At 38.3% G+C, this 26022-nt stretch overlaps 1 protein-coding gene across 6 annotated transcripts; it reads right to left on the bottom strand.

Annotated features, from left to right (window-relative positions):
- Positions 1 to 1874: 1874 nt before the first annotated feature.
- ANKRD46 (ankyrin repeat domain 46) lies at positions 1875 to 25988 on the bottom strand. 6 transcript variants are annotated; one of them, XM_068932921.1, is made up of 5 exons: positions 25849 to 25985; positions 16838 to 16985; positions 10018 to 10360; positions 8536 to 8694; positions 1875 to 3911 (listed from the first exon to the last, which is right to left on the bottom strand). In XM_068932921.1, exons 3-5 carry the CDS (start codon positions 10326 to 10328, stop codon positions 3695 to 3697), a joined length of 687 nt encoding a protein of 228 aa, XP_068789022.1. In that variant the 5' UTR covers positions 10329 to 10360; positions 16838 to 16985; positions 25849 to 25985; the 3' UTR covers positions 1875 to 3694. The 6 variants fall into 6 exon arrangements, with proteins under 6 accessions (XP_068789022.1, XP_068789023.1, XP_068789021.1 ...); XM_068932922.1 differs by lacking the exon at positions 25849 to 25985 and adding an exon at positions 25779 to 25845; XM_068932920.1 differs by lacking the exon at positions 16838 to 16985 and having other exon boundaries at positions 25849 to 25988.
- Between the last annotated feature and the right edge of the window lie 34 nt (positions 25989 to 26022).

Here is a 26022-nt window from a genome sequence, read left to right as displayed (position 1 = left end):
ATAATTCAATTCGAATACGAATCAAGGGATAATTTAACAAGGAGCTGGCTTCAAAAACTGGAACAACTTGAGAAACAAGTGGCTTCAAAAACCGGAACAACTTGAGAAACAAGTGGCTTCAGAAACAAGTTATCCTTTATGTCAACTGAGGAAGAGATCAATTCTGTTAAAAGTCAACTTTAAGTAACACAAGGCAATTGCTCCCAAACAAATCCAGTCGCAGTCACAATGCTTAACAGTGCTTAATTTCAAGGTGAATGTTAAAATGAATGTTAACTGTAAATATATGCTAAACTTGTGAAAGATTTTGAGTATGACAAGAGAAAACACTATTCATATTTTTTTGAGCTTGTAGGATGGTTTTCCACTCATAAGCCATATTTTTAGTACTACTTTAAAATGATGCCATTGAATTGCTGAATAAATTACTTAATTCACATTTCTGTAATGACCAAACAGCCAGAGAAGGATTAGCTGGCTCATGCAAAAATCAAACTCCAGAGTAGCTGCAGACCCAGAAACAAACCTAGATCTTCTGATTCAGTACTTTAAAATGAAACCACGTTCCTTCTCTCATAGGAGCCTTTCATGGTGATACAAGTCAGACTGCTGGATCATGTCTAGTAATGAAATACGTGCTATACTGTGCTGACTGAAAGCAATACCTACCCAAGACAGTTACATAACTGATCATCCCCTTCTACAAAGCAGAATACCGACATGCGTGAAAAGAAAAGCCCTTGAAGATAAAAATGATATGGTACATGAACAAGTTACTACGAGATAAGATAGGTGTGATCTTGCCATGGAATAAATGTGAGCAGAGAGTCAGCCACTGTAGAGTCACTTATGTGCTTCAGTTTCACACCCTGGCTTATCTTACACTCTCATTCACCAAATTGTGTTATGACACTGGAAAAATCATTTCATCTCTCCAGGACTGTTTTCTCTCTCACCTCCCTCTTCCATTTTATCCCATTAGTCTGAGAACAGCTTGAGACAAGAATTTATTATATATGGATCTGAAGAGTGCCTAGCAAAATTAGACACTATTGCAATCATAAAGAAATTTTATTGAAATACAGACGATACAAGCTGATCTATGTGATAATGTTGAAATCCTGAAACTCCCTATGACAATAACTTCAAGAGAAAGCAGATTAAAGTTCGCTTTATGTCCCTGTAAGAAAGATAGGGGGTATTCCTTGAATCCTACTAAACAGGATGTATATTCATCCTTGAGAACCAGCCTTTGAGATGGGAGCTCGTAATGTTTATGGACATATTGAAAGGTACAGCTGTCCTTTTTCAATAACAGACATATAAGCAGAACATCTCTTTTAGTCAGGTGTTTCTCTATGTCCTTATTTCAGCAAGTAGCAGCCATTACACAATGAGGCTGAAGCAGTAATTTGGATTTATTTGGGTTTAAAAATGATGTATATTAATATAGAACAAACGCATGATTTTTCAAACATTTTTCAATGCATAGTTCCAAAAGTGTTTGTGCATACCCATCTATGGCAAAGTAGGAAAGGATATTTAAGACTCAAGTTCCCTTTTTTAATTATCTTTCGTAACCCCTTTTCAGTAGTCTTCGATCTTGAGGGGCCTTTAGATCACAGTTTGAAAACCTAGTATCTTACACAACAGAAAGAAAACACCTAACTAAAAATTACACTGAAAATAAAAACAGGCAAATCTAAAGTAACTGTGCTCTAAAACCTTATACAGCCCTTTAGCGTGGTTTCCATTTCTCAGGGAGGGAAATTCCCCACCTCTGAAATATTCATTACCAATGCAAAACAAAAACACCCCACACTAAAATTGGGAAGTACCACCACCACTGCAGTAATGTAATAAAAAAGAGAAAACATATTTACTATATTTATTTATTTTTGGCATTCACTCATACTGAGAATACAATTACAGATTATGCAGAGAATACATACTGAAGGAAAACTTGATTATTTAAGATACAGAGCATTATCAAGAGAAATGTACTTACCTGGAAAAGTAAATGCAGTTTAGGTATCCTATAAGCTTATATTTCTCTATTCATAATTAGATGTATAACAATAGAAATATCCACAAGTAGGCTTTTTTTCCCTCATTGTTTAAGAGTCTTTCCTTTTTGTGGCATTGTGGCTGCTAGAAAACTATTGTTTCATTAGTCTCCAGCTAAAGAAATGAGGTCAAGAATTATTCAGATGCAATTTAGAATGGAGCCCAAGTTAATGAAGCCCATGTCATACTCTGAAAACAAAGGCAACAATCCTCTTCACTCAAACAAGAAAAAAAAATCTATATGGTAGCAGAACAGAGGTATAATCACTTCTATCACTACTTACTGTAATTCATAATTTTACAAATGTTTAATTTCATATAGCAGCAGTTTAGGAGCCATTAAGTTAAAAAAAAAAAAATTTATTAGGTTTGCAGAGTTCATTTCGTTTGGGATTTTCAAGGGCAATTAAGGGAGTCAGATATCTAACCACCATGGAAGGAGAGAATCTGCTTTCTTTGAAAGCCTACTACTTATTACATAATATCTTCATAGACTTCATTAAAACAGTATTACAGATTCATATCCTTAGATTATTAACAAATAAACAAAAGTCTTCACAGCTGAAGTACAGAATGGGACTGGATATCATGTCATACAATATTCCTGAACATTAACATTTCAAATACTTGTATTTTGTGTACTCAGAAGATACCTCACAATCCTGTAAGTGCCATCTGAAAACAACTGAAATGGAAAATAATTCTATAAAGGAATTCTATCCAATTAAGCCCTCTCCACAAATGTGAGAATGATACAAACATATAGTTCAGTCTGGTCTCTGCGGAAGAAAAAAATTCTTATCCTTCATGACGTAATATTTCACAAAGACAAGGTATTACAGAACTGTTACATACAGAGCAGAACATCTAAATCACTTTTTATCCACCCTTACAAAGAAAGGTTTGTTTAGTAAAATTTCAACAAAAAGGCATATTTTAAAGCTGAAACAACTTTGCTTCCAAAGCAGTACAAACAGCTTTGATTTATACAATTTGCTTCAGGCAGATATTACACAAACATCAAATTAATTTGAGGAAGAAACACTATGTTAACCTGAAGGAGTGATCTACACATTAAAGATGTAGTAAGGTTTGAAATATTTCTCATTCCTTTTATAAACTAAGAGATGTGAAACTGTGGGAAGGAACTAAAAGAACCATGCAGTTACAGCTTATTACTGTATAAGGGTATACTATTATTCTGATTACTCAAGAAGGACTTTTAAAATAATATTTTTCAATTGAAGCAGAAAAAAATGCAATAATAGAGTTACTTCTTTTCATATGGAAAATAAAATAATTTGGTCTTGTATTAGGATACATGTTTCATGTTCAAGAATTCAATATTTGTTATGCAAGACCTTTTCTAATCATAATAATTTAGCAATAGAGACATGTATCTACATATCTTGTTACAAGTCAAGGTAAGCCAGAGTTGGCTCAGGAATGCTTTAGAATTTAGTGTTTTAGTTGCAATTAACTAATCCCTCTTTCAAAAGGGTTAATATTACGTACAAAAGGCAAACAGTATATACAGCTGCCACTGCCTGCACCACGAAAATAATTCCAAGAAGCTCAAAATAAGATTAGAACACAGAAATGCACAGAGCACTTCTTCACATTTGCTTCAGTGCACCAGTTCAGGCTGATTTTCTACAAAAGGAAGCACTCCACTAACATAGTATGCTATTCCAAGGGACAGAAGAGCAATGACAATAATCAGGAGCAGCACCCTCCAGAAGCCCAGGTCTTCCACAAACTCTTGCCACGTTGTGCGGAAACTGGAAAGAACTCCTTCACCTTGCTGTAGGTTTGGATTAAGGAGGGAATGGCTTTCCATCGCACTATGAAGGATTAAAATTAAAATACATCAGAGCAAAAGAAAGCACTTTTAAGTATGACAGTAATCCTACAAAGAGCAACTGAAACATTCTAAATTAAAATCTAAACCCCCTTGGAGATTTTACAGTACTGCCTTTGCTAAATCAAGACAAGACAGATCAAGCAGATTCCTAACTCTAAACTTGAGTTATTTGAAAAGATATTTATTAAGTTGTGTGATGAGAGCGATATTTGTACCCGTGCGATCGTACAAATTTTGCAGGCTTGCAACTTCAAAGCCTTCAAAAGTCAGGCCTCAGAATTCCTACTAAGAAAGGCTTCATAAATTTAAGGGAGCATAAGCTAAAACTTTAAGGGGCACAGCTGTCGTTACTAAAACAAACAGCAAATTATAATTTAAATGTAAACTCTGCTGCATACAACAGAAACTATAACCAATATAATTTAGATTCTGAACTATCTGGTGATCTTCCTTACTCTCCTGCATTTCTTCGTTACAAGGCCTCTTCTCCAGCATAAAAATGTCAGAGAAAACAATAAATTTTGAAAAAAAATGAAGTTCTGAAACTTTCTGATCCAGAAGATAAGTTAGCATTGCTATGTGCTCTGCCACACAGCACTCAGCAACTGCTTTCACGTTTTAACTTTCTACTACCAATCCATCAGGTCCCCTCAAACTGTTAAGACTATAAATTAGGGACTTGAACTCTTTTTAATGAGAGAGAAATATGAAATGAGAATGTCATCATAGTCATCTTGACAATGAATCATCTTGAGAAAAAAAATGTAAGTCGTTTCAAATACTGCACGGCTTCCTATATTAAGCTCCCAATTTTGTTGGTTTCACAATTGCTGTACAATATAAAATTGTTTCTTTGTTACTGTATGACAAATATCATAAACAATAGGAACATTTTCTCATCACTGGATTTCATAAACACTTATGTACAATTTTAGTCATCTGTACAGCCCTACTGTACTGTACACTACTTCCCACTTGAGTGTAATTACATATAAAAGTGTTTACACGATCAGGCTCTGAAAAGCGTGGAAAGGAAATGGAGAAGCTGACTACGTACGGAGATGTAAAAGCATAGGGTAAGCCGAGTAAAAACAATTTTTTCCTCTCTTCTAATTGCTTTTAGTTACTATATTCTCTAGGTATCTCTTACACCAGTAATAAGACAAGACATTTCAGGGAAAAGTAATTTCCTAGTTAAAACCAGCTGTATAAATGCTATTGTTCTTAGTGACAATAATAAATTGACAAAACATTGTTATTAGAAAAAAGTCTCATTTGTGAATCTCTCTTCTAGGATTACACAGTGGAAAAGCTTTGCAGAAAAACTTCACACTGTTTATCTGGTATTTTTTCTTCATAGGAAATACAGCCACTGGAGAATAATTAGAGTAAACTCCCATAGCTTACTGCAGTATCACAGTGTCATGTGCAGAAAATTTCAGAAACTGCTTATTAAACAGCTTGTCTTTTTTTGCTTTTTAAATATTTACTTTGCTGTAAAGCTGTATTAGCTTGCGCGTAGCTGCAAGAGATAGTCATCTTCCTTGCTTATTACGATTTCCCAAGAAAAACAAAGAGTTTTACAGAAGACAGCTATTGGTGTAGAACAGAACTACTCACTCATTAAGTACTAACTAATTAATACATAACCACAGAGAGGTTAAACAAAGGGGCAATGCAATTTAAATGAAAAGATCAGACGCATGCTCATTAAATAGAAAAGAGTACGCAGAAAATATTTTTGATATTTTATACTACAACCAAATAAAAAGCAATGTTATTCAAGACGTTTTTCTCCTTATGAAGAAACGGCAATGCAGCAATACACATTACAGAAGAGGTGGTGCCATATAGCACAGATGTTCTATTTTTTTTTTTCCTAGCCAAACATGAAAGTTCACATTTGGGTGTGCACTTCTGGGCAGTCACAGGTCACGCTGGGTGGTGTAGATAAAAAGATCATCTGTGCCAAAATAGAGTTTTGCCTCCTGATAGCACAGTGCCACTCCTCACTGGGAGGGAGGAGTGCAAAGCAAGAGAAGAAATTTCACTTGGAAACCTAGTTTTGGCCATTGCTCCCAGGTTAGCAGCAACTGTATGTAGTAGGAAGCCGAAAACTGTTGGTTCAAGAGTGAAGTTCATGTTCATACATAATGGCAGAGAACGGGGCGGGGGGGAGGAGAGGACACTCGAAGTGTCTCTAAAATGACAAAAAACGCAAAGAGGGAGGAGTGAAACCGTGAAGGTCTGAAAAGTCAGCTGTTACAAAGACATTATTCATTTACAAAGCAGACAGCAAACTTGCTTTTGCTGCTGTCAGCATCTATTATATGTTATTTTAAAAATAACGTATTTCAGACATTTTAAACATGTTCACAAACAAGCTGGGGAGTGTACTGTTTATAGGCCCCTACCTCTCCCCAAGGAGAGTTGCAAGCTTCCTTGCCAAACCAAACAAAGTAACATTTTTGAAGGTCAAATAACAGAAAGGAAGCTATGTTCATTAAAGAGACACTGTCAAATCAAAAATTGTGATTTAAATAGGGCTGAGCTTTTGTTTCAAATGTTAAAACAAAAACAGCCTAAATGGATTTCTGTGTCACAAGCAATTTTTAGTAAGATTTAGGAAGATTCAGAAAGATAACATGCATAAGCTCTAATAATTAATACCAATGTAATTTGGGGAATAATATCTAACTTTATATTTCAGGGCTTAAATGAGTTGGGGTGGGGGAGGGTTTACCTGATGTGTAAGGAAGAACTTGCAGTCTGCTCACTGGCAGTATTTATTTGCATGATTTCTGTAATTTCATTGGTTTCAATTTTTAGATACCAATATCATCTAGACAATTTAATTATCCTTTACAATGAAGGCTGAGTACATTTTGATACAAAGTGGACCAAAATTATGTGACAAGACTCCCTGCCTTTAGTGATATAATGGTCCAGCAGTCAGTTGTCATCATCATTATTAGAATATATAAAAAATTCAGTGTTTGGATAGATTCAGTATGAGAGCAAGTATTTCAAAAAATGTAACATCCTGGTTTGCAAAATATATTTTAAAAAAATAGTACTGGAAAATCTGTCTTATGCTATTAATCTCCGTCTCACGCTTTGTCATGTTTACTCGCAATTCAGTGGTTTTCAGAAGAGAATTAGTCTCCTTCAAAACTTGCAAGGTTTCTTGCCTCAAATCCTATGAGAAAGCTCTCTTGGAACCTCACTGTAGAAAATCATCCTCAATTTTCAATCAAAATTTATTTGTGGTTTATCTGCATCCTCTGGCTCTTGTGCTAGACTCATCTTTTGTCTTAAACATCTATTTTACATTGTTCAAAACCAGTGTTTCCAGACAGCAAGCACATACCTTTCAACCTTCACTCTGCCAGGCTAAAACAAGCTATACTCACCTTTTTTTTTTTTTTTTTTTTTTTTTATTTTTTTTTACAAGGGAGATGCTCTGTTTCTTAATCACCCAAGTAATTTTTCTCCACCCTTACTAAAGGATAAATGCAGCTTCTCTGAATGGGGGTAAACAGCACTATATAACGTATTACGCATAAGGAGTTACCGTTGCTTTTTACAATGGCACTAACAGTTTTCCATACGTAGTGGAAATATCTTACCTTGTACATTCTAGGATTTCATTGCCTTTTCCAGGGTGGCATCACCTCCTGTAATTGAATAATATACCACGCCTTTTCTCCTGCACCCATCATTTTCCACTGAAGAATTTCCATTTTATGGCATATTGCTTTAAGTAAATAAAGTTTAATTTTGTGCTACTGAATCACAATCCATTACTACATTTTCCTCTTCCTAGTCATCCACTATTTTTGTCTATGACACTCCAAATTTCCTCCAGGTTGCCTATATCTCACTTCTTATTATCATTAACACCTTACTTCTTTCATTAGCACATTACCTCTTTCTGTGCCAATATCATTTATGGAAACTTTAGATAAGCACAGTATGAGGATCAGATCTTCAGGAATTCATCAGTAACTTCCCTCTAACCCAATACTTTCCCTGAAATTGTCAGCAATTTTCCTGAAATCATCAATTCTCCTTTAACTAGCTCTTTAGCCACTATACAATTCTTATTTTATTCTCAATTTCTTCCAAGACCACTTCCAATAGAAACGTCATGTATGACACCGTATCAAATATTTTACTCAGTTTCAGATGGATGAAAAGTCTGCTATCTATCATCATCTTATCAAAAGAATGTTAGGTTAGTCTTTGATATTGCCACTTTTCCCATTTTTCCTTTGGCTACATGGCAAGTTGTAGAGCATCTTTTTTTTGGAGACTGCAATGGAAAAGTAAGTAATTACTAAAAGTGCTTCCATAACAAAATGACAACCTCAATAGAAAAAGTTCTTTTTTCCTTGTATTTGGTCAGTTTAAAGATATTTTTCCAAATTCTAATATGTGATTTTGATTTGGCCTGGTAACACCAGGCCACTTGGTATGTGTTCTGAGAGCAACAAACAAGCAAGTCAAATCGTAAAAAGTCTGAAAACAATAAGCATTTACTAGTAAAGACATACTTCACATATATATCATTATTCCTCCTGGTAATTCTGTTTTGAAAATACCTTTCACTTTCAGCAGTTTGCATTGTTTCCAGCTTAGAGTGGGCTCCTCTGTTAAATCCTTTCACCTCCTGCTCCTCCAAAGACTCCAGCAGTCTAATCACATCTTTATTTACACCTCTTCGTTTTGCAAGAACAAGCGGTGTTGCACCTTGGTGATTGCTAAAATAACCCGACAAAAAGGCATGAGAAAAAAGAAACTCTCAAAATAGAAATTTTATAACAAGACAACTCAGCATAACATACAGTGTAGAATTGTCCTCAGAACTATTTTCTGCCATATAAGACAGCAGGCAACGCCTACCTATGAAAGGTATAGCATAACTGACTACAGAAAAAAAAATCAGTATATTTCATTTTAAAACAACACAACTCTATTTTTTCTTCAAATAAAGTCAAAGTTCTTAGTACGCTAATCCAAGTGGAATCTTTGGGTGTTATAACAATAAACAAACAGTAAATTTATGGCAATGCTTGAGAGTAAGCTTGATTTCAAGAAGTAATTGTTCAAGCTGGTTCCCTGTAGTTCCCTTTTCCACATGGGTGTTAGGACACTAGGCAAAAAAGAAATAAAATACAGATGGTCCCTCCGGTACTATTAAAATACTAATGACTAGTACCAGAGCTACCTTCAGACTAGGGACTTTCACCAAGAAGTTGGTCAAGGTAAGTTAAAAACAAAACAAAACAAAACAAACCCAGAACAACCCATAAAGAATATGGTCTGCCAATAACTAGTTTTGCTGAGCTGAAAGCATGAGCAAGGGACAGATGACTTGAAGGATTTGAACTTACTACTGATATTTTTCACCTGCTGGGAACGTGCAGAAAGTTCAACAAACAAAATAATGTAGTTGATGCATTGTAACAGCTAGTTATTTTACAGCTTGAAAGCTTGCATCTGAGCGCTGTCATGTGACAGCTGCTAGAAGCCAGAAGGAAAGAACATACAATAACTAAAAGGAGGACTGAGTCACAGATTTTGAGGAAGGAGAAGAGCACTGAAAAGAATCGCTGTCACCCAAGTAGTATGGGTATAAACTGATGCACATATCCTGTATTTTGTCTTATGCAGAAGAACAATTAAAACATTAGAAATATGGTAAAGAAAATTATTTTAAAGTAGACAATGTGATTTTCTTCTTTGGTGCTAACAACTCACATATGGATATCTGGCCAAACCAGGATAGCAATGTCATCAGAGGGCAGGATTAAATAAAGCAGCCCAGACCAGACCAGCAACTGCTATTTTTATTTGCTTTGTTTGCTGCACATGACCAGCAAGAGAGGCCTTTTATTGTTTTCCGGCCTTTTATTGTTTTCCGGCCTTTTCATTTTGTCTTTTTATTAAGTGATATCTTTAAAAGTTGAACTGCACTAAATATAGTATTTCAGCAGCAACCAATTTGTATACACAATGCTCTGGGGATAGAACACTAATATATTATAAAATCTGTGCTGTAAATAAAAAAGAAAGTGACTTACCAAATATCAATTTTAAGTCCATTAGAAACAAGGAACTGGATGGTATCCACATGCCCACACAGGTGAAGGGCTGTGTTACCTTGGTAATCAGTGGCTAGTAGGTCAGCACCAAATTTATGCAAGAGCTGACAGATGTCTACGTTTCCTCTAGCTGCTGCCAGATGAAGGCCAGTTCGGCCCCGACTATCACGAATATTTGGGTCAAAACCACTTTCTAACAGTCTTTTGGAATAGTTAAAATCTCCATCAATGCAAGCCTGCAGCAGCGGCACATTTGTCTGCGAAGAGTCGTTTACAAAAACGTAGGACATTGTTCTGATGCTCTTTGGAGTAGCTTACAGACCTGCAAGTAAAAGTGTGAAGAAATGATGGTGAAACCAGGCAAATAAACGCAATGCAAATATTTTGCAGACTGTTGAGGTTCCCAAACAAGAATGCCAACTAGCTTGTAAACAAACTCTGAAATATTCCTGTCCTACATACTAATTTCACGTGCTGCATTTTCTTCTGATAATAAAGATCTCCTCTTAAGTCTCAATCACACCCCCTGAAACAGCAGAAAAGCCTTGTTATTTCAGAAAACTGCCTTACATCTATGCCACAAGACAGCTGAGTAACTTTCACATGAGTAGTTTTGATATTAAATGGCAAAACATTTTCTATTAGAAGCGTAGGAAAGGAGGAGAAAGAACCACTTTCCATAAACCAGGGACTATAGACAATTCACTTAACAGATACAGTAACACTAGCTGCAGTTCCTACTAAGTATTAACAGCTGCTCCAGTGGGATTTCCTCCATCTACAACTTGAACTTTGATGCACAAGAAAGCTTGATTAGTAGGAACACTAACTCCTTTATTCTGCAAAAGAATACATTTTTCAACACTCATTTTTATAGCACCATAGATGCACAAACTTCTGAACAAGCAAGAAAAGAGAAAGGGACCAGGGGAAAGCTGAATGTACTATGTAAAATGGCTCACCAGAAAGCGAAAACTGGTGACGGGTACAAGGAGGACAACGCTAAAATCAAGTGAGAAGCGAGGACAATTGTGGGTTCAACCTGTCCACTAGAACCCCAGTACAGAGAAGTACAAATGCAGTTTATCTGGTTTAATATTAAATAAAGGATTAAGTCCTTTTCTGTATTAGGTCCTGTAAGAAGATGATAAAACTTGCTTCATCATGCATATTTTGACAATGAATGTTTCATGAAACATGATTTACGTTTTATAGAAGAATATTTTCAAATAACAAGGGAATGCTTCATAACACTGTGTACCTATGAGAGGCAGAAAAGATGACTTGAAAACAATATGGGGAAAAAAAAGATGACGACTATGCAAAAGGCTGACAAAACACGCACAAGGTGATTGTAAGAAGAAATTAAAACACTGAGGAGGCTGGATAGCAAAGCTTTGCATTGCCTTAGAGAGGAGGCAAAAAAAAAAAAATCATATTAAGCAGTAAGAATCCATAGAAGAAATCTCAATATAGACACAATAGTTCAAGTGACAGGAAGGAAAAGTGATTTTACTAGATAAGCTTTGAATGGAAACTGAACTGAAATTTCACTTGAAACAATCTTTCATGTGACCGGGTTTTTACCAGCCGGCACAGAGATGAACTGATAGATCTTGAAGATTCAGTGTTTCAGACTCGTCATGTAACAGCGTTCTGGTTAACTACTTGAAGCTTTTATAAGACTGCCATACACACATTTGTATTTTGTCATCTATATAAGGTATCCTTCCACACCAGTGCACTCATGCAGCTGGGGGAACGGAAACATGGCCAGCAGCCAGAGAATACGATTTAAACCTCTCCTGTTTTTGAGAGTTTGTGACATTTATATTTTATAGCTCTTCTCCCATGTTTTAGATTAAAGATGAAAGCACCTACAGACGTCATTTCAGAATGATTACACACTAGTCTGATTAAGAGCTGTACCACTTTGGGCTGTTCAGATTAACAAATTATATCTAAGCTTCACTAGTTTGGATTTCCTATCTGTACAAGTTCTGCTGCGTGTATCAACACTGTCTAGTTTGCCAGTGCGGGAATACACAAATATTTTTCTCTATTAGACGCAGAAGAAAGAGAGATCAGAATAACTTGTATGTCCTGGTATCTGTATAACAAATGATTTTAAGTAGAGACCACTCCGTGAGGCTGCAAGTATGATTTTTCGCATGTGATGGTACATCACTGTTTCAAGCAATGTGTTTCACAATCACCTCCAACAGCAGAAGGCCAGTTCACTGATGAGCCATAAAACATTTCATGCAAGACTTCTGCCATTGAGGGCACTAACAGCTTTCTTACATCCAGACATAGAAAGAAAGAACAAAGTACTTAACTGGTTATTTCCAACGAACACATTACAAAACTCTGGCTGTTGCAAAGCTAGGATTCCCAGTTGACAGCAATTTCAATTTTCTTGCCCATTTCCCACCCAGATCATAAATGACACGAGAATGCTTCTTCAACTCTGTTAGTACAGTCTTTGCTTAGAAAATAGCAGGCCCCATTTCTGTGGGATGTGATCAGGAACTTTACATTCTGCACGAAATCTTCCTAAAGTATGATCGTAAATCATTTTCAAACCTCCAATTATCAAGCATATCAACAGCACAAAATCCTACTCATACTTGATAAAGAGATCATGGTTCGCTTATAAGATAATATTTGAGTGCTTAAACCTGTTTAAAAAAAAAACAAGGCTTAACATAAATCACCAACAGAATACCGCACTCGAAGAGAAGTATGCTATTTGTAAAACAGAATGACATGCTCTGTTAAATGTAAGCTTATGTTTATATTTTCATACCAGATGTGTGTCTGGTAAAACCTTACAGAATTCTCTGTCACTTCACATACAATTCTAATGAAATATTAACTAACATCAGAAAAAACCCTCACTGCACATGAGAGGAAGCATAAAGGTTAACAGTTATCAGAAAGTATAACTGGAAGTATTTCTAATTCAGAATTTATTATCACGAGAATCTTTTAAGAATTGATGACTGACGTGTAGAAAACTGAAGTGAAACCTTAGTATTTCACAGTAAGAAAGAATCAGAACAACAAAACAAATCCTTCTTGCCAGTACTTGAGGATTGTGGACAAAACAAATGCATTTTCCCATTCGCACAAACAAAACAAACAAACAAAACACTGTACCATCTGGTTTGATTTATTTTTGTAATTAAAAAGAGTTTTCTACAAACACAATTCCATTTTACATACGGGCTATCTAACCTATGCCAGATATGAGCTGCATACCAAGGTGAAATACACAATCTTTAATACACCAGTCCCCAAATAATACATTCTTCCCTCAAATTTAATCCAATTTAGACAAATTTCCTGTCTAACAAAAACTCAAAAAACTAAAACAGTTAACTAGATATTTTCAAATAAACGAGATACATATTTTTATCCACATTATGTGTCAAAATGGTTATTGCTGTAACGACTGGCAATTTATTAAGTGAATTAGGAAAAAAAAAATGGGAAGCATTAGCCATTCCCTTTCAAGGGCTGCTGAAAGGTAATTCACATAGCAACCCTATATCTAACTAAAAATTCGGATAGCTACCATTAAACACTAATGTCAGAGATACAAATCAGCATAAACAGACTTACAGTAGTCAGTATCAAGGCAAAAAGGTACTGTAAAATTAACATTCTGAATACGCCTGTAAATTACTACTACTGCGGTTAATATAAGTAAATCATCTAATTTGATTCAGTAAATGACTGCTTCTAAAAATGTGTCACTATCTACTGAAAATGCATCTTTTGAATTATACTTTCGCAAAACACAGTTTTAATAATTTGGCACTGTGACGGGAAATTGCTTTTGGGAAAAAACAAATTGAAAGATGTCCTCCCAAGCAAAAAGAAACCCCATTAGAAAGGAATAATATTAGAATACATTTTTCCTAAGTTAATACAACACGGATATAGCCTGATTATACTATGCTTTTACTATTATTTTCAGAAGTTATATTGTAAGCCACATCTTGAATGATATATGTGAATTAGTATAGAAAGAGGAAAATCTAACAGCATATTCCGTTTTCAAAAGGTACGCTTTATTAAGTGATTATGTAAGAATTATTTATGAGAAGTCTGTTGTCTACTGTTGTACGGTGTAGAACTGTAACTCAACGTCAAGTGTTCGTCTGTTATGTAACACACTGAAAACAGCAGGAGCAGAAGGTAGGAGCTATCCTAAATAATTCAAAGCACAGAGCTAAACAGAAGTTCTTTCAAATCTTAAACTACTCCTGAACTCGCACTAATTTTGGACAGTTTTATTTTACAGTAAGTGTACGCTTTCCTCTATGTACTTCTCGTTCAGTTAAATAGCTACCAAACAGCTCCAGAGAAAGAAATTAACGGCTAAATTGTTTATGAGACAGAATCACTAACTCGACCAGCTTCTCTCATATTCACCACAAAAACATTAAGCTTTACGAGTTGTAATTAATCACCCAAACACTGCTGCTGAATTTACCAGTCTTGCAAGACTACAATATTTACAAGAACACTCACTTCATCCCCCCAAAATTAAAGTAATTGTCACTATTTTAAAGAAACAGCCCAAAACAACTGAATGATATTAGATCACACAGAAGTTCAGATTTCTCAATATTAATACACACTTCTGACAGCGACATCTTAAACATCAGTAAGACTATCACGTGAAAAATTGTGACTAACAAGAAACAGAAACTAAAAAAAACAAACCTACAAAAAGCAGCTCCCCCCCACAGCAAACACACAACATGCTCTACATATAAAATCCGCGCTTGCCAACTCCTTCAGTGCAAACAGGTTCTCCTTTCTGTAATACACTCTTAGAGTACTTCACTGGCAGTGGCTTGCACAGTTGTTCTTATTCGATTTTTAAAGGAATGAAAAAAAAATATATTTCAGCTAAGTATTTTAGTTAAGCTGTAAGGCCACGATCTCTGGAGGCAAGCTTTCTTGCATGAACAGGAACGCACTCTTAAAAAAAACCTATGTGATAATAAGCTCTCTTTGGATGCACAAGATAAAATTAAGAAAAAAATGTAATTTAATCGTAAGAGGAAAAATAATTGCCTTGCTTGTGTATCTTCTGAACACTGATCAGATATAGAAACGAACACGCAACAAATACTCTCTCTCCCTTCCTACACAGAGAAAGAAATTCATTGGTAAGCTTTCATGTACATTTGTTTTTCTGTGAAAGTTAGAGAAGACCTTTAACTGAATGTTATATTTATTCTGAAAATTATATGATCAGTTGACTTTTTTTTTTTTTTTTTTGGGGGGGGGGGAAGACTACTATTATCTACATCTAGTTCCACTGAGAGCTCTTTATCTTCTAATAAAAACCTTTATCTACTCCCTCCAACTGACACAGAGATTTATTTCTCCAGTGATAATGGATTGGCTATAACAAGCAGCACCTCAGATTCAATATAGTATGACACGTTTTAGACACAGCAAAGTTTTGTAGCATTTTCTCTTCCTAACTTTAGCTATTTTTTCCAACAGACCCTGGGGGCAAGGAATCACAGTAGGTTCTTATGATCTACCTCTCCTTTCATGTCTCTGGAACGAGATGTGGGTAGGTGGTAACACAAAAACAACACTACTTACACCATCTGCTTATGATCATCTCTATTTCCTTCAGCAGTATTAAAAATGAACACGCAAGATATACAGGTATATTCTCTTGATGTCAGCACCATCCTGTAAGTAGAAACTTTGGTGCACTACATATATCTACTGCTTTGCATTTATAGACTGCAAAATGCTTTATGAAAAAATTGCAATAATTATTGATCAGCTTGTACAGATGAGTAGACAACGGCACTGAGAAACAGAGCACTTTGTACAGCATTGTACAGTAAGTCAATGTTACAGATTAAAACCAAGAACTTCAATGCCAACCCACGGTCCTTCCCCAAACAATATAGTAAATCCACTGTGTATGTCTGTACACAAAATAAGGGAAGGAGAAGAAAGAGGTAGGTTGAATGGGGTTGCCAAATTTGCCCTCATACAGGATTTAATTTTACTTTTAATAGAACTTTATTGGCAAGCAGATTCACAAACGTTTTATGCTTACTGCCCTGATAGGGAATTGGGTTGCGTTATTTCAGTGCACTTAACTTTATCAAATGTGCATTTAAATATTTCTGAATCTTGTCCATTTTTTATCTTTTACAGAATAAGTATTCAGGAAGAAAGGTAACTTACAGCAGTTATAAACAGTTTCTTCAGATTATCTATAACTTTAATTTCCAACAACTACCTCATGTAAACCAGTAAAGTAACTGAAGCAAGGTCCTGAGGCTCACTTCACTACTTCCCTAATCATTATCAGGTTGACTACATCTCCTTTTATAGAAAGCTACTGAATTATACATATTTTTCATAATTGCCAAGCTCTTCAGAAATGTTTATTCAAATTCCTTCTTTGCTTTTGCTGGGAACATGAAGGGTAAGAGTGTATGTTGGTCAAGAAAGTCTTACAGGTCACTGAAGTTCGGGGTTTTTTAAGCAGACTAAAGAGAATTAGCTCCGTTCCTACTGAAGTGTTTGTGTTTAAGTTTGCTGCCGGCAAACTGAATATCTATCTATATATAGATGAATAGTGCCACCATGTGGCCTGACAGTTTCCTGTTCCACTGAAGTAAACAGTGTGACGTACAACCCTGGACCCATTCAGATTACTTTTTTCTAGTTTTTGTAGTGTTTTCTATTTCCCTGGGAAGGAAATGATGTGAGACCCGAAAATAACATTTTTTTTAGATACCTTGATAAAAAAGAATTCTGAAATCCAAACTGCTATTCCCTTGTTGTGTAGATAGCAATCTTGTTTAAGTGCTCATCCTACACCAGTGAAACGAGGACTTTGGTATGCGGCAGGAGTTCTGAAGATATTTCAGAGGATAAAGGTATTCCTTTAAAAAAAAAAGTGAGCATTTTTATCTGTTTCTTAAAAAAAAAAAAAATTCTTAACACAGACAACTAGTAGCCTCAGGATGCCAAGTTTACTAATATGGAGAAACTTTCTGCCTCTCTGCAACAGTCATCAGAAGTCAGAGCTTAGTTAGCTTGAATCCAGAAATAAAGCAGATTAAGAACCATAAGCCTGTCACAAAACTGCAATTAACATACAGTCCATATTCTCTTATTTTATTTCTTACCACGAATATATTAGCTTACATCTTTTTAAGTCGAACCTCCCAGTCATACCTGACCTTCAAATGCACGCAACTTTAAATCCAGTTCAATGGCTAGCAAACAGATGCAGGTAAGTTTAAAGAGCAGCACTCTCCTACATTTGTACAATGTTTATATATAACTGATTGTCCCACTTTGCCTTTGAAATATAAACAATATGTTGCTCTGCTTGTTCATCAGGATTATTAGTGTATGTTACCAAATATAAGACAACTAACACTGTGAGATACACAACTCTTACCATATCAGCAGGATATAGCTATTTCTGCTCAGAATTTTCATTTTTTACACAGTAAATCATGCAACCAATTTATCAAAGCTAACCAAAATATTCACTACTTCTAGATGTTCTAAGTCTCTACCAAGCACAATTGTAAATATTTTTATTGTGTCACGGTGGACATGTGACATGGATGAAGCGGTACAACTCTTTAGGTCACATTTCTAATTAATATATATTGATGCTATTTTTTAGAAATAGTTACTTCACCATGCTAGGCTCAACAATTTTCTCCAGGTAGGCAAACCTGTAGTACTACCAGCATCTGCCCAACACTGCCTCCTAGGGGACTGAAGGGGGTATATCAGCAGTCTAGGAAAACTTTGGTGATTTAGGAGCAAAGACTCATCTCTTCCACATCTTAGACCACTGACTGCTACCAGACTGCATTCGACTTCAGTAAGATACAAGTTTTATTAAAACTGAGAAAACAAGTTTTGTTTTTCTGAGTTTATACATTTTTTTTTTAAATCATGAAAGCTGCAAAATTGACTGCACTAAAAGCGAGCATCATATACCTGCCCCAACAACCCCAGAATGCGGTTGTTATTCCCTCTCAACATGGGCAGAAAGGAAAAGAGAGAGAAATAGTTAATTACTATTAAAAATTAAAAGCAGCTAATTAGTGCCAAGTGTTATGATATGCTTTGTGATCCGATACTCAAAGCTCAGAAGTTTCCAGATACCCACTAGTCAGCAATAAACCAGAAAGGCAAACAAGAGGGCTCTATTAGGGGGGCCAAACCAGATACTACTAAAGGAGCTGGGTTTTCTAACAGGATGGCACATTTTGCATTTCATCGCTGCCTAGAAGGAAATTAATCTAAAGCTGCACCTCCTCTGTGTTGGAAGCTTGAAGAAGTCTTGCCTTTTCTTCTTTGCAGAAGCTCTGGAGACCATCTGAATAGGCACCCTCTTACTCTACGTTTCTTCTCTTCAGAAACACCTCATGCTTGTATCTATTTTCAGTGCCCTTCTCTGCAGCTTATTACTTTTGTGGCAAATACCTGCAAGAACTTCACAGCTTCCCCCAGTACTAGCTTTTGAAGAGTAGCAACAAAAACCTGGATATCTTGCTAACTTCACCCTTAAGGCTCAGCAAATTAAGAAGGTTCAAGAAAATAGCTCTTCCATCTGGTTACACCACATTCACAGACAGAAAATTCTGTCCAAAACTGCACACATGAACAATCCAGTCTTTTCAGCACTGAAGAATTTGCTAATATTAACTCTGCAATCAGACACGTAAGTTTTTAACTTGGCAAAGGCTTTTTGACAGTCCTGTGCTTTAAATGCTGTTGCTCTTGCTATACGCTTTTAATACAGAATCAAGTTCTCAGCTGCCAACAATTAATTTATTAGCGTATTTAAATAGCATCGTTCCATTCTCAAATCATCTCTAATCGCTTTCCAAATTCTTCATAATAACTAACAAAAATTATACAACAGAGAGATGTGATTACTTATTATTAGTCTCTTGAGTTCAGTTAAATACCAAAATCATGTACAAGGGAAAACAAGATTACTAATTTTAATAGTACTGTTCTTCCTTTTAAAAAGTCTTCTAATGACTCACGTTTGGCATTTGCTCTCACTAGTTAAATCATTTATACTTTAAGTGAAAGGGGGTTGGCAAGATTTTTGCCAATACATTATTGTATACATTTTTATAATGTATTTTAATATATATTTTGCGTGTTTTACATGCATGCACACACACATACTGTGTGCATATGTGCACGTGTGTATGGAGAAGCAAGGGATGCGCTGTTTAGACTCCTGACCCTCACAGAGGCTGGAACTGATCAACAGCGTAAAGGAAGATGGTTGGAAAGACGTGAAACCAGGGCACCCACAAGCATTGAGGGAGGTGGCAGATCTCCTTGCTAGGCCACACTCAATCATTTTTGAAAGGACATGGAGAACAGGAGAGGTGCCTGCGACTGGAAGAAAGCTAATGTCACTCCAGTCTTCAAAAAGGGCAAGAAGGAGGACCCAGGGAACTACAGGCCAGTGTGCCTCATTTCAGTCCCTGGAAAGTTGGTGGAATAGCTCATCCTGGAGGCCATCTCCAAGCATGTGAAGGATAAGATGACCAGGAGTAGTCAGCATGGATGCACCAAAGGAAAATCATGCTTAACCAACCTAATAGCCTTCTATGATGGAATGACCGGCTGGGTAGATGAAGGCAGAGCAGTGGATGTTGTCTACCTTGACTTCAGCAAGGCTTTTGACACTGTCTCCTCTAACATGCTCACAAGTAAGATCAGGAAGTGCAGGCTAGATGAGTGGACAGTGAGGTGGATTGAGAACTGGCTGGAAGGCAGAGCTCAGGGAGCTGAGATCCAAGTTCTGTCTGAACATGAGGAAAAACTTCTTTCCTGTGAGGGTGACTGAGCACTGCAACAGGTTGCCCCAGAGAGGTTGTGGAGTCTCCTTCCTCGGAGATATTCCAAAGCCATCTGGACACAATCTTGGGCGACCTGCTCTAGGTGACCCTGCTTGAGCAGGGGGGTTGGACTAGATGATCTCCAGAGGTCCCTTCCAACCTCAACCATTCTGTGATGCTGCTTTTTCCAATCACCATCCTCCTCCCTCAGATGGATGTGGTTCCTATATATTCAGAATCCCTCAGTGGATCTCCCCTATGAACCTCTTCACTATCCTCTCCAACTCATGCAGACCTTTAATATGCACAACATCCTCTGGCAAGTTCTTGAATTCAATTACTTATGAGGAACCACATCCTTTCATTTTGCTGAATCAAGGTCTTGCTAGCCTCACTTGATAATCCCTAGTTCTTATACTGAAAGGGAGACCCCTAACCACTCTTTTCATGCCACGCAGGATTCTGCAGGCCTTTTTCATACCCCCCTCAGTCTTTTCCAGAGGGAAGATTCCTAGCTTTCTTGGTCATTCCTTATACAGATGGGGTTCCATATCTTTGATCATTCTTGTTGTCCTTCTCTGAGTCTCACTCATTTTTACCACATGCTTTCTGAGATGGAAGAGGAGGGAACAGAACTGCATACAGTATTTGAGGCAAACCACTGGACTAAAACAGTGGCATGACAACATTCTGTGTTTTGTTCTGTATTTGTTTACTAATAATATTATTTATCTTTTTGACTACTCCTGAGCATTGTGGTTACATTTTCATGGAACCATCTATTGCAACTCCAAAACACTGCTCACGAGTTGAAACTATGATTTTACATGTGCAATTAGATTTCTTTTTACCCTGTCTGAATCACTTCATGCACTGTTATGAAAACAGTTTGACCCTAGGTTTCTGAGGAGCAGCATCTCATGCACGTATAACAGCAAATTATTTATTTATTTAAATGACAGTACAGCATAGTAACAGCTCAAGCTAGGTGCCTCTGGAGAGGGACCCCAAACAAATAAATTCTAGGGTAATTATACCCTTTACGGTTTATTTTCCTGCCTGCCAGTGAAGGTCTCCTCCAGTCTTTTTTTTTACTGAGTCGTGGTCTCTCTCCCTCTGGCTGGTGTCTCTTTCCCTCTGACAGGTCCTGGCCTACATCCCAAGCTGGTTGCCATGTCCTTGTTTCTCACAGTCTCTTATCTTCTCAAAGGTCAACCACAACCCAGGTGTATCCAATCTTGTCTCCTGCATTCTATGTTTTATCCTCATTAGCTAGTTTTGTATCTTTGTTAGCTAGTTTTAATTGGTTTTGCAGTTACATCTTTGGCAATGTCACATCATTAGCAATGTTTCTGCAGTTCACTGACAGTTCAGCCTTGAGGCCTGCAGGCTTCATCTACTTCAGGCACTTATGCTAAGCAAGAGTCAGACTTAGGCGAAGCTGAAGCTAAATCGCCTACAATGTCCTTCTCCAACAGTCCTGAAGCTAAATCAGTTACTATTTCCTTCTCTAACAGGCACCTACACAGAACTTCAGCTGCCATTATATTGTTCAGTTATACTCTGTCTTCAGGGTGGTTCTGCAATTTTTCAGTTGGCCCTCTTCTTTACTACCTTAAATAACTGTGTCATCAGCAAACTTTATCACCTTGCTACTTACCAGCTTTTCTAAGCTGCTTATGGAAATGCTAACAGTGCAGGATCCAGAACAGAGCCCTGCAGAACTTGTCTAGTAATAGTCCTCCACTGAAAAGGCTGATCATCAGTTCAAAAAAAAAAAAAAAAAAAAAGAAGAAGAAAAGAAAAAAAAAAAGCTAAAAAATGCTCTTCCCTCACCAGGGTCAGATCAATGATCTGCCTGCTGCTTTCAGCATTGGCAGTCAGAGATGCTACTTTGGGAGAGCGCATGAGCCTGGCTGTGTTCTGCAGCCCGTTCCCCTCTGCCTCCACAGCATCCGCACCTGGTACGCTAGGTACCTCCATGCCCAGGCCCTTCAGCAGCCCCTCACAGACTTCTTGCCCATGAGTCTGTCTAGTCCCTTTCTGAACCTGCCAACGCTGGCGTGCCCGCCTCCACAACTACTTGGGGCATCAAGCTGCAGAACCAACTGCCCCGCCACCCCTGCCGTGTAAAGAAGTCCTTCCCTAGGTCCATTTGAAACCACTCTCCTACCAGGCCCCTCAAGCGACCCCTGTTGTAGTACTGCAAGACTGCGTGAGGACATCTCACCTTATCCAGCACCTTCAAGAGTTCATAAATCTTGACCATGTCTCCACCTCAGCCTTCCTCCCTCTCATCTGAACAATCCCAGCTTTCTAGCCTTTCCTCGTAAGGCAGCTGATCCCCTTGACCCTTTCCGTTGCCCCTCTCTAACCCACTATGCCCTTCTTCAGATGCAGAGACCGGAAGAGCACACGCTACTCCAGATGTGGGTGCACCAAGGCAGAGCAGCAAAATGAGGCCCTCTCCCTTCTTCTCAATACTCTCCCTGAGGACACTCACCATTTTCCTGGTTTTCTGGCTGTCACTGCACACTCAGCTGCTGATTTCAGAATCAAAAGCCTCAGGTAGGGAACATTTTTTTAATGTTTGCTTAAAACCCAAATATGAAAATATAAAAAATAAAATTATAAATCTGATCATCTGCATCTACAAGCTTACTTGCTAATCCTTAGTAAAAACTGACTAGCCTGACAGCAAACACCTAAAAATGAATCCACACTTAGGCATAGCAGAACCAGTCCCTGACATACTTTAATGCACAACAAGGACAGGCATATGCCTACCTCTCTGTGCAAAGAAACTATGCCAGTGTGAAGAGGAAAGACAAGCATTTTACACCACTGACAAGAAACCACACACCGGAAGCCTTCCCTGGAACGTGCTGCTGCCCCTTCTCTGTCCCCACCCATTACGCCGATCTGACAGCATAAGAGGGCTTATGCGTGTCGGAGAACGTAACCCACTCAACGTAGAGTAAAAGATTTATTCATTTAGGTCTATGTTATAAAATCCTGCTGATGTAGCTGTGTTACTAGGATGTGAGAAGTTTGCTGAGTGGCAAAATTGGTGTTTATGCAGCTCTGTTCCCACTCAGATTTTGGCCTTGGTTTATTTATCAACATCACTTTTCCAGAACAGCACTGTCAGAAAAAATTCTAGTAACGTATGCTCTGCCACCATTTGAAAACTCTACCAACAAAATTTCAATTGCTTAAGTTCTATAGTATAGATATGGCTTCAATGAGGTACCGCATGAGAGCAGAATAACATTTTTCTCCACATACTTAGAGAATATCACTTTTAAATAGCACAGTAAAACAAAACAAACCCAAACATTTGAATATCTGTGCTCTTATTTAGGTGACAGAGAAATCTCAATAAACACCAAGGAGAGAAGCTTGGTTTAACAGGAATGCGCACTCAAGGCAAGTCTATCAGTCTGTCATCTACCTTTACAGCACGTTATGAACGGTCTCTACAGAAAGCTGCATGCATTGCCTATCGCATATTTCACATAATACATAAGAACACCCCAGAAAATATTTTACATGGATATTAACTGTCCCATCTGAAACTGGAGCATATGGCGAACAACTGCGATCATGCAGGAGGCAACCAACCAACCACCAGATCAAAAGAAAAGAGAAAATAGCTCTCAAAATTCCAAGATGCTTAAACCCCAGACAGCGCTGTTAGTAGTTTACTCCTTGGATTATTAAGTATCTCAGATCCTCGGCTCCAGACAAGGACTTCAAGGCCATGTGCACCCAGAAATTAACTCCACAAGAATATAAACTGGGGGAGGTGAATATGGATCACAGTCAACTTAAGACACCACTTGCAATCTCTAGCTCTTGCTGGTGAGGCAACTCGCCAAAAATTGCTGAGAGGAAACCTATCATTAAGTGCAGATCAGAATAGAATTCTGTAATCCCCTCCCACAGGTACAATCCCTCTGGAAAAGAGCAGGACAACAGATGCAAGCACCTTGCTTCAGTTTTTAATTCATTTCAGCTTACTCTCCAATACCTTCTTTTCAACTCAAGGAAAGAGTCAGTATCATTTTCTGATTGTCACCGATTCTATTATTCAGACTGCAAATAGCACCATAAATAATTTTCTCCCAAGAACACATTTAACAAGTTCCTGCTAATGAACTAACTGGTCTTATAACTATTTTACAAACAAAACAAAAAATAAAAACAGATCTAAGAGCTACAGGTAATATTAAGCTCAGTCCCCTACTGCAGCAAGCTAAAGTAGTCACAGTCCATTTTAAAATCTGTTGGTTTCTTGCTCCTCCTTGACCTTTGGGAAGACTGTTCTGAACATTAGTGCTCTGATGGTTAGAAATTTTCATGCGATACTACTCCTAAAATATGTGTTAAATTATTCATATATCAACACTGCCCTTGAGCTCAACTTATTTGTTTCATGGTGTTTACCTTGAAGGTTCAACTGAAAGTAAAAAAGGCCTTTACTCTGCAGAACTAATTAAGCCAAACACTTTTTTCAAGATAGAGACCCCATTTCCCTGCTCATCCTAGGCAAACTTTCCTGCATCTGTTCCACTTTAAGCTCATCTTTTTATTTGAGGATGATTAACATAGTATGAAGTATTCTACAGTTTTATTCAAGAATAATAGTAACATCTTCTTCTGGAACATCATAGGCCTGCACTCATGTTTGGCACAATAACATTATCCTGTAACCAGCTAACACGTCTACATACTTTGTTTTTGTGTTGCTTTAAACTGGTAAGAATTTCATTCGTATATTAGGTGCTTCCTAGTTTGCAACTGCAGAAGCTTTCAATGACTATCGCATTTTACCCATTTCATTCTCTAGTTCTCAAGATCATCCAGTTCTTTGTGTAGTACTGTAAGTGTCTTCTATATTGCCAATGTCTCCCAACTCTGTGTCATCACTGAATTTAAAGAGTAAACTTTTAATTTCTACGCTAAGATCTTTATTCAACATGAAATAAGACTGGTCCTAAGATGGACCTTCTAAGAAGTGATTTTATAGCCTCCTCTCCTACTCAGATTTGAGGGTTTTCTTCTCTAATTACTCACCATAATTTGTCTCTAGTTACTTCCTCACCCACTCTATTATTCTGGTAATGAGCCCTACCTCGTCAGCACAGTAACAATTTCCCTTGCAGCACCTGACTGAAAGCTTTACCTCTATCTTAAAAAAACCAACAACGCAAAAAACAAAAAATCAACTACTTCATTTCCCTTAAAAAGAGTAACTATTGTATCAAAGCTAACCATGACGTCAGCTAACACCAAACCACTTCTGGCAAAAATATGTTACTTTTTAGCTTCCTTTATTTCCACAGCTCCTTTTTTTCCTCCAGAGAAACACTTCCGAAGGCCGGCGCACCACAGGGCTCGCCAGCAGATCAACATCTCGGCACGAAGGCAGCTGCTCACATCACTGTTTCCCTCCTCTCCCTCGACAGACGCGGCACTCCATCTGCCGTTCTCTCCCTGACCAGGTATTACCGCCCCCCCTCCCCCACACACACCTGACAGCCCGTTAAATAAATAAATAAAATAAATCCCCACCCAAGCGGCACTAATTTCGCGGCGCGTCTTCAGCCTCGCGTGCGGGGAGCACCCGGCCTCCGCGTCGCCGCCACCGCCCGCCCCCGGGGCCCGGCCGCCCCCTCCGGCCTCCCGCCGCTCCGCCTCCAGCCCCGCCAGGGCCGCCGGCCCCGCGGCTCCCCTGTGCGCCCCGGCGGGCGGTTTCTGCCGTTACGGCCGCGCTCCCCCCCCCCTTCCTCCTCCCCCTCCCCCTCCAGGCCCGGCGACGCCCTCCCGCTCGCGGACCGGCCGACCGACAAGACTCCTCGCCCTCCCGGAGAGACCGGCGGACGGCGCCACAGCCGCCCCGCGGTACCTGCCCCTCCGTCACGGCGGCTCGGCGAGGGCGCGCGGGGTCGGACAGCGATTGGTAGCAGCGGGGGCGGGGGGGAGGCCCCGGCGCGCCGGAGAGGCCGCGGGCGCCCCCTGCTGGGCGGAGGCCGCCCACGCCGCGCCCCGCCCCGCCCTTCCCACAGCAGAGGCGGGCCTG

Source organism: Struthio camelus, chromosome 2 (assembly GCF_040807025.1).
Source record: "Struthio camelus isolate bStrCam1 chromosome 2, bStrCam1.hap1, whole genome shotgun sequence".
Lineage (NCBI taxonomy): Eukaryota > Metazoa > Chordata > Aves > Struthioniformes > Struthionidae > Struthio > Struthio camelus.
The sequence above is the reverse complement of the archived record's forward strand: the minus strand, read 5'-3'. Positions and strand labels throughout refer to the sequence as shown.

What these genes read in the sequence shown, in the direction of transcription:
- ANKRD46 (XM_068932920.1), bottom strand. Translation starts at nt 10,328, where the DNA reads ATGTCCTACGTTTTTGTAAACGACTCTTCGCAGACAAATGTGCCGCTG. An exon ending in GGACTTAAAATTGATATTTG is followed by an intron (nt 8,695 to 10,017) that starts GTAAGTCACTTT and finishes GGGTTATTTTAG; the next exon opens with CAATCACCAAGGTGCAACAC. An exon ending in CAAACTGCTGAAAGTGAAAG is followed by an intron (nt 3,912 to 8,535) that starts GTATTTTCAAAA and finishes AATCCTTCATAG; the next exon opens with TGCGATGGAAAGCCATTCCC.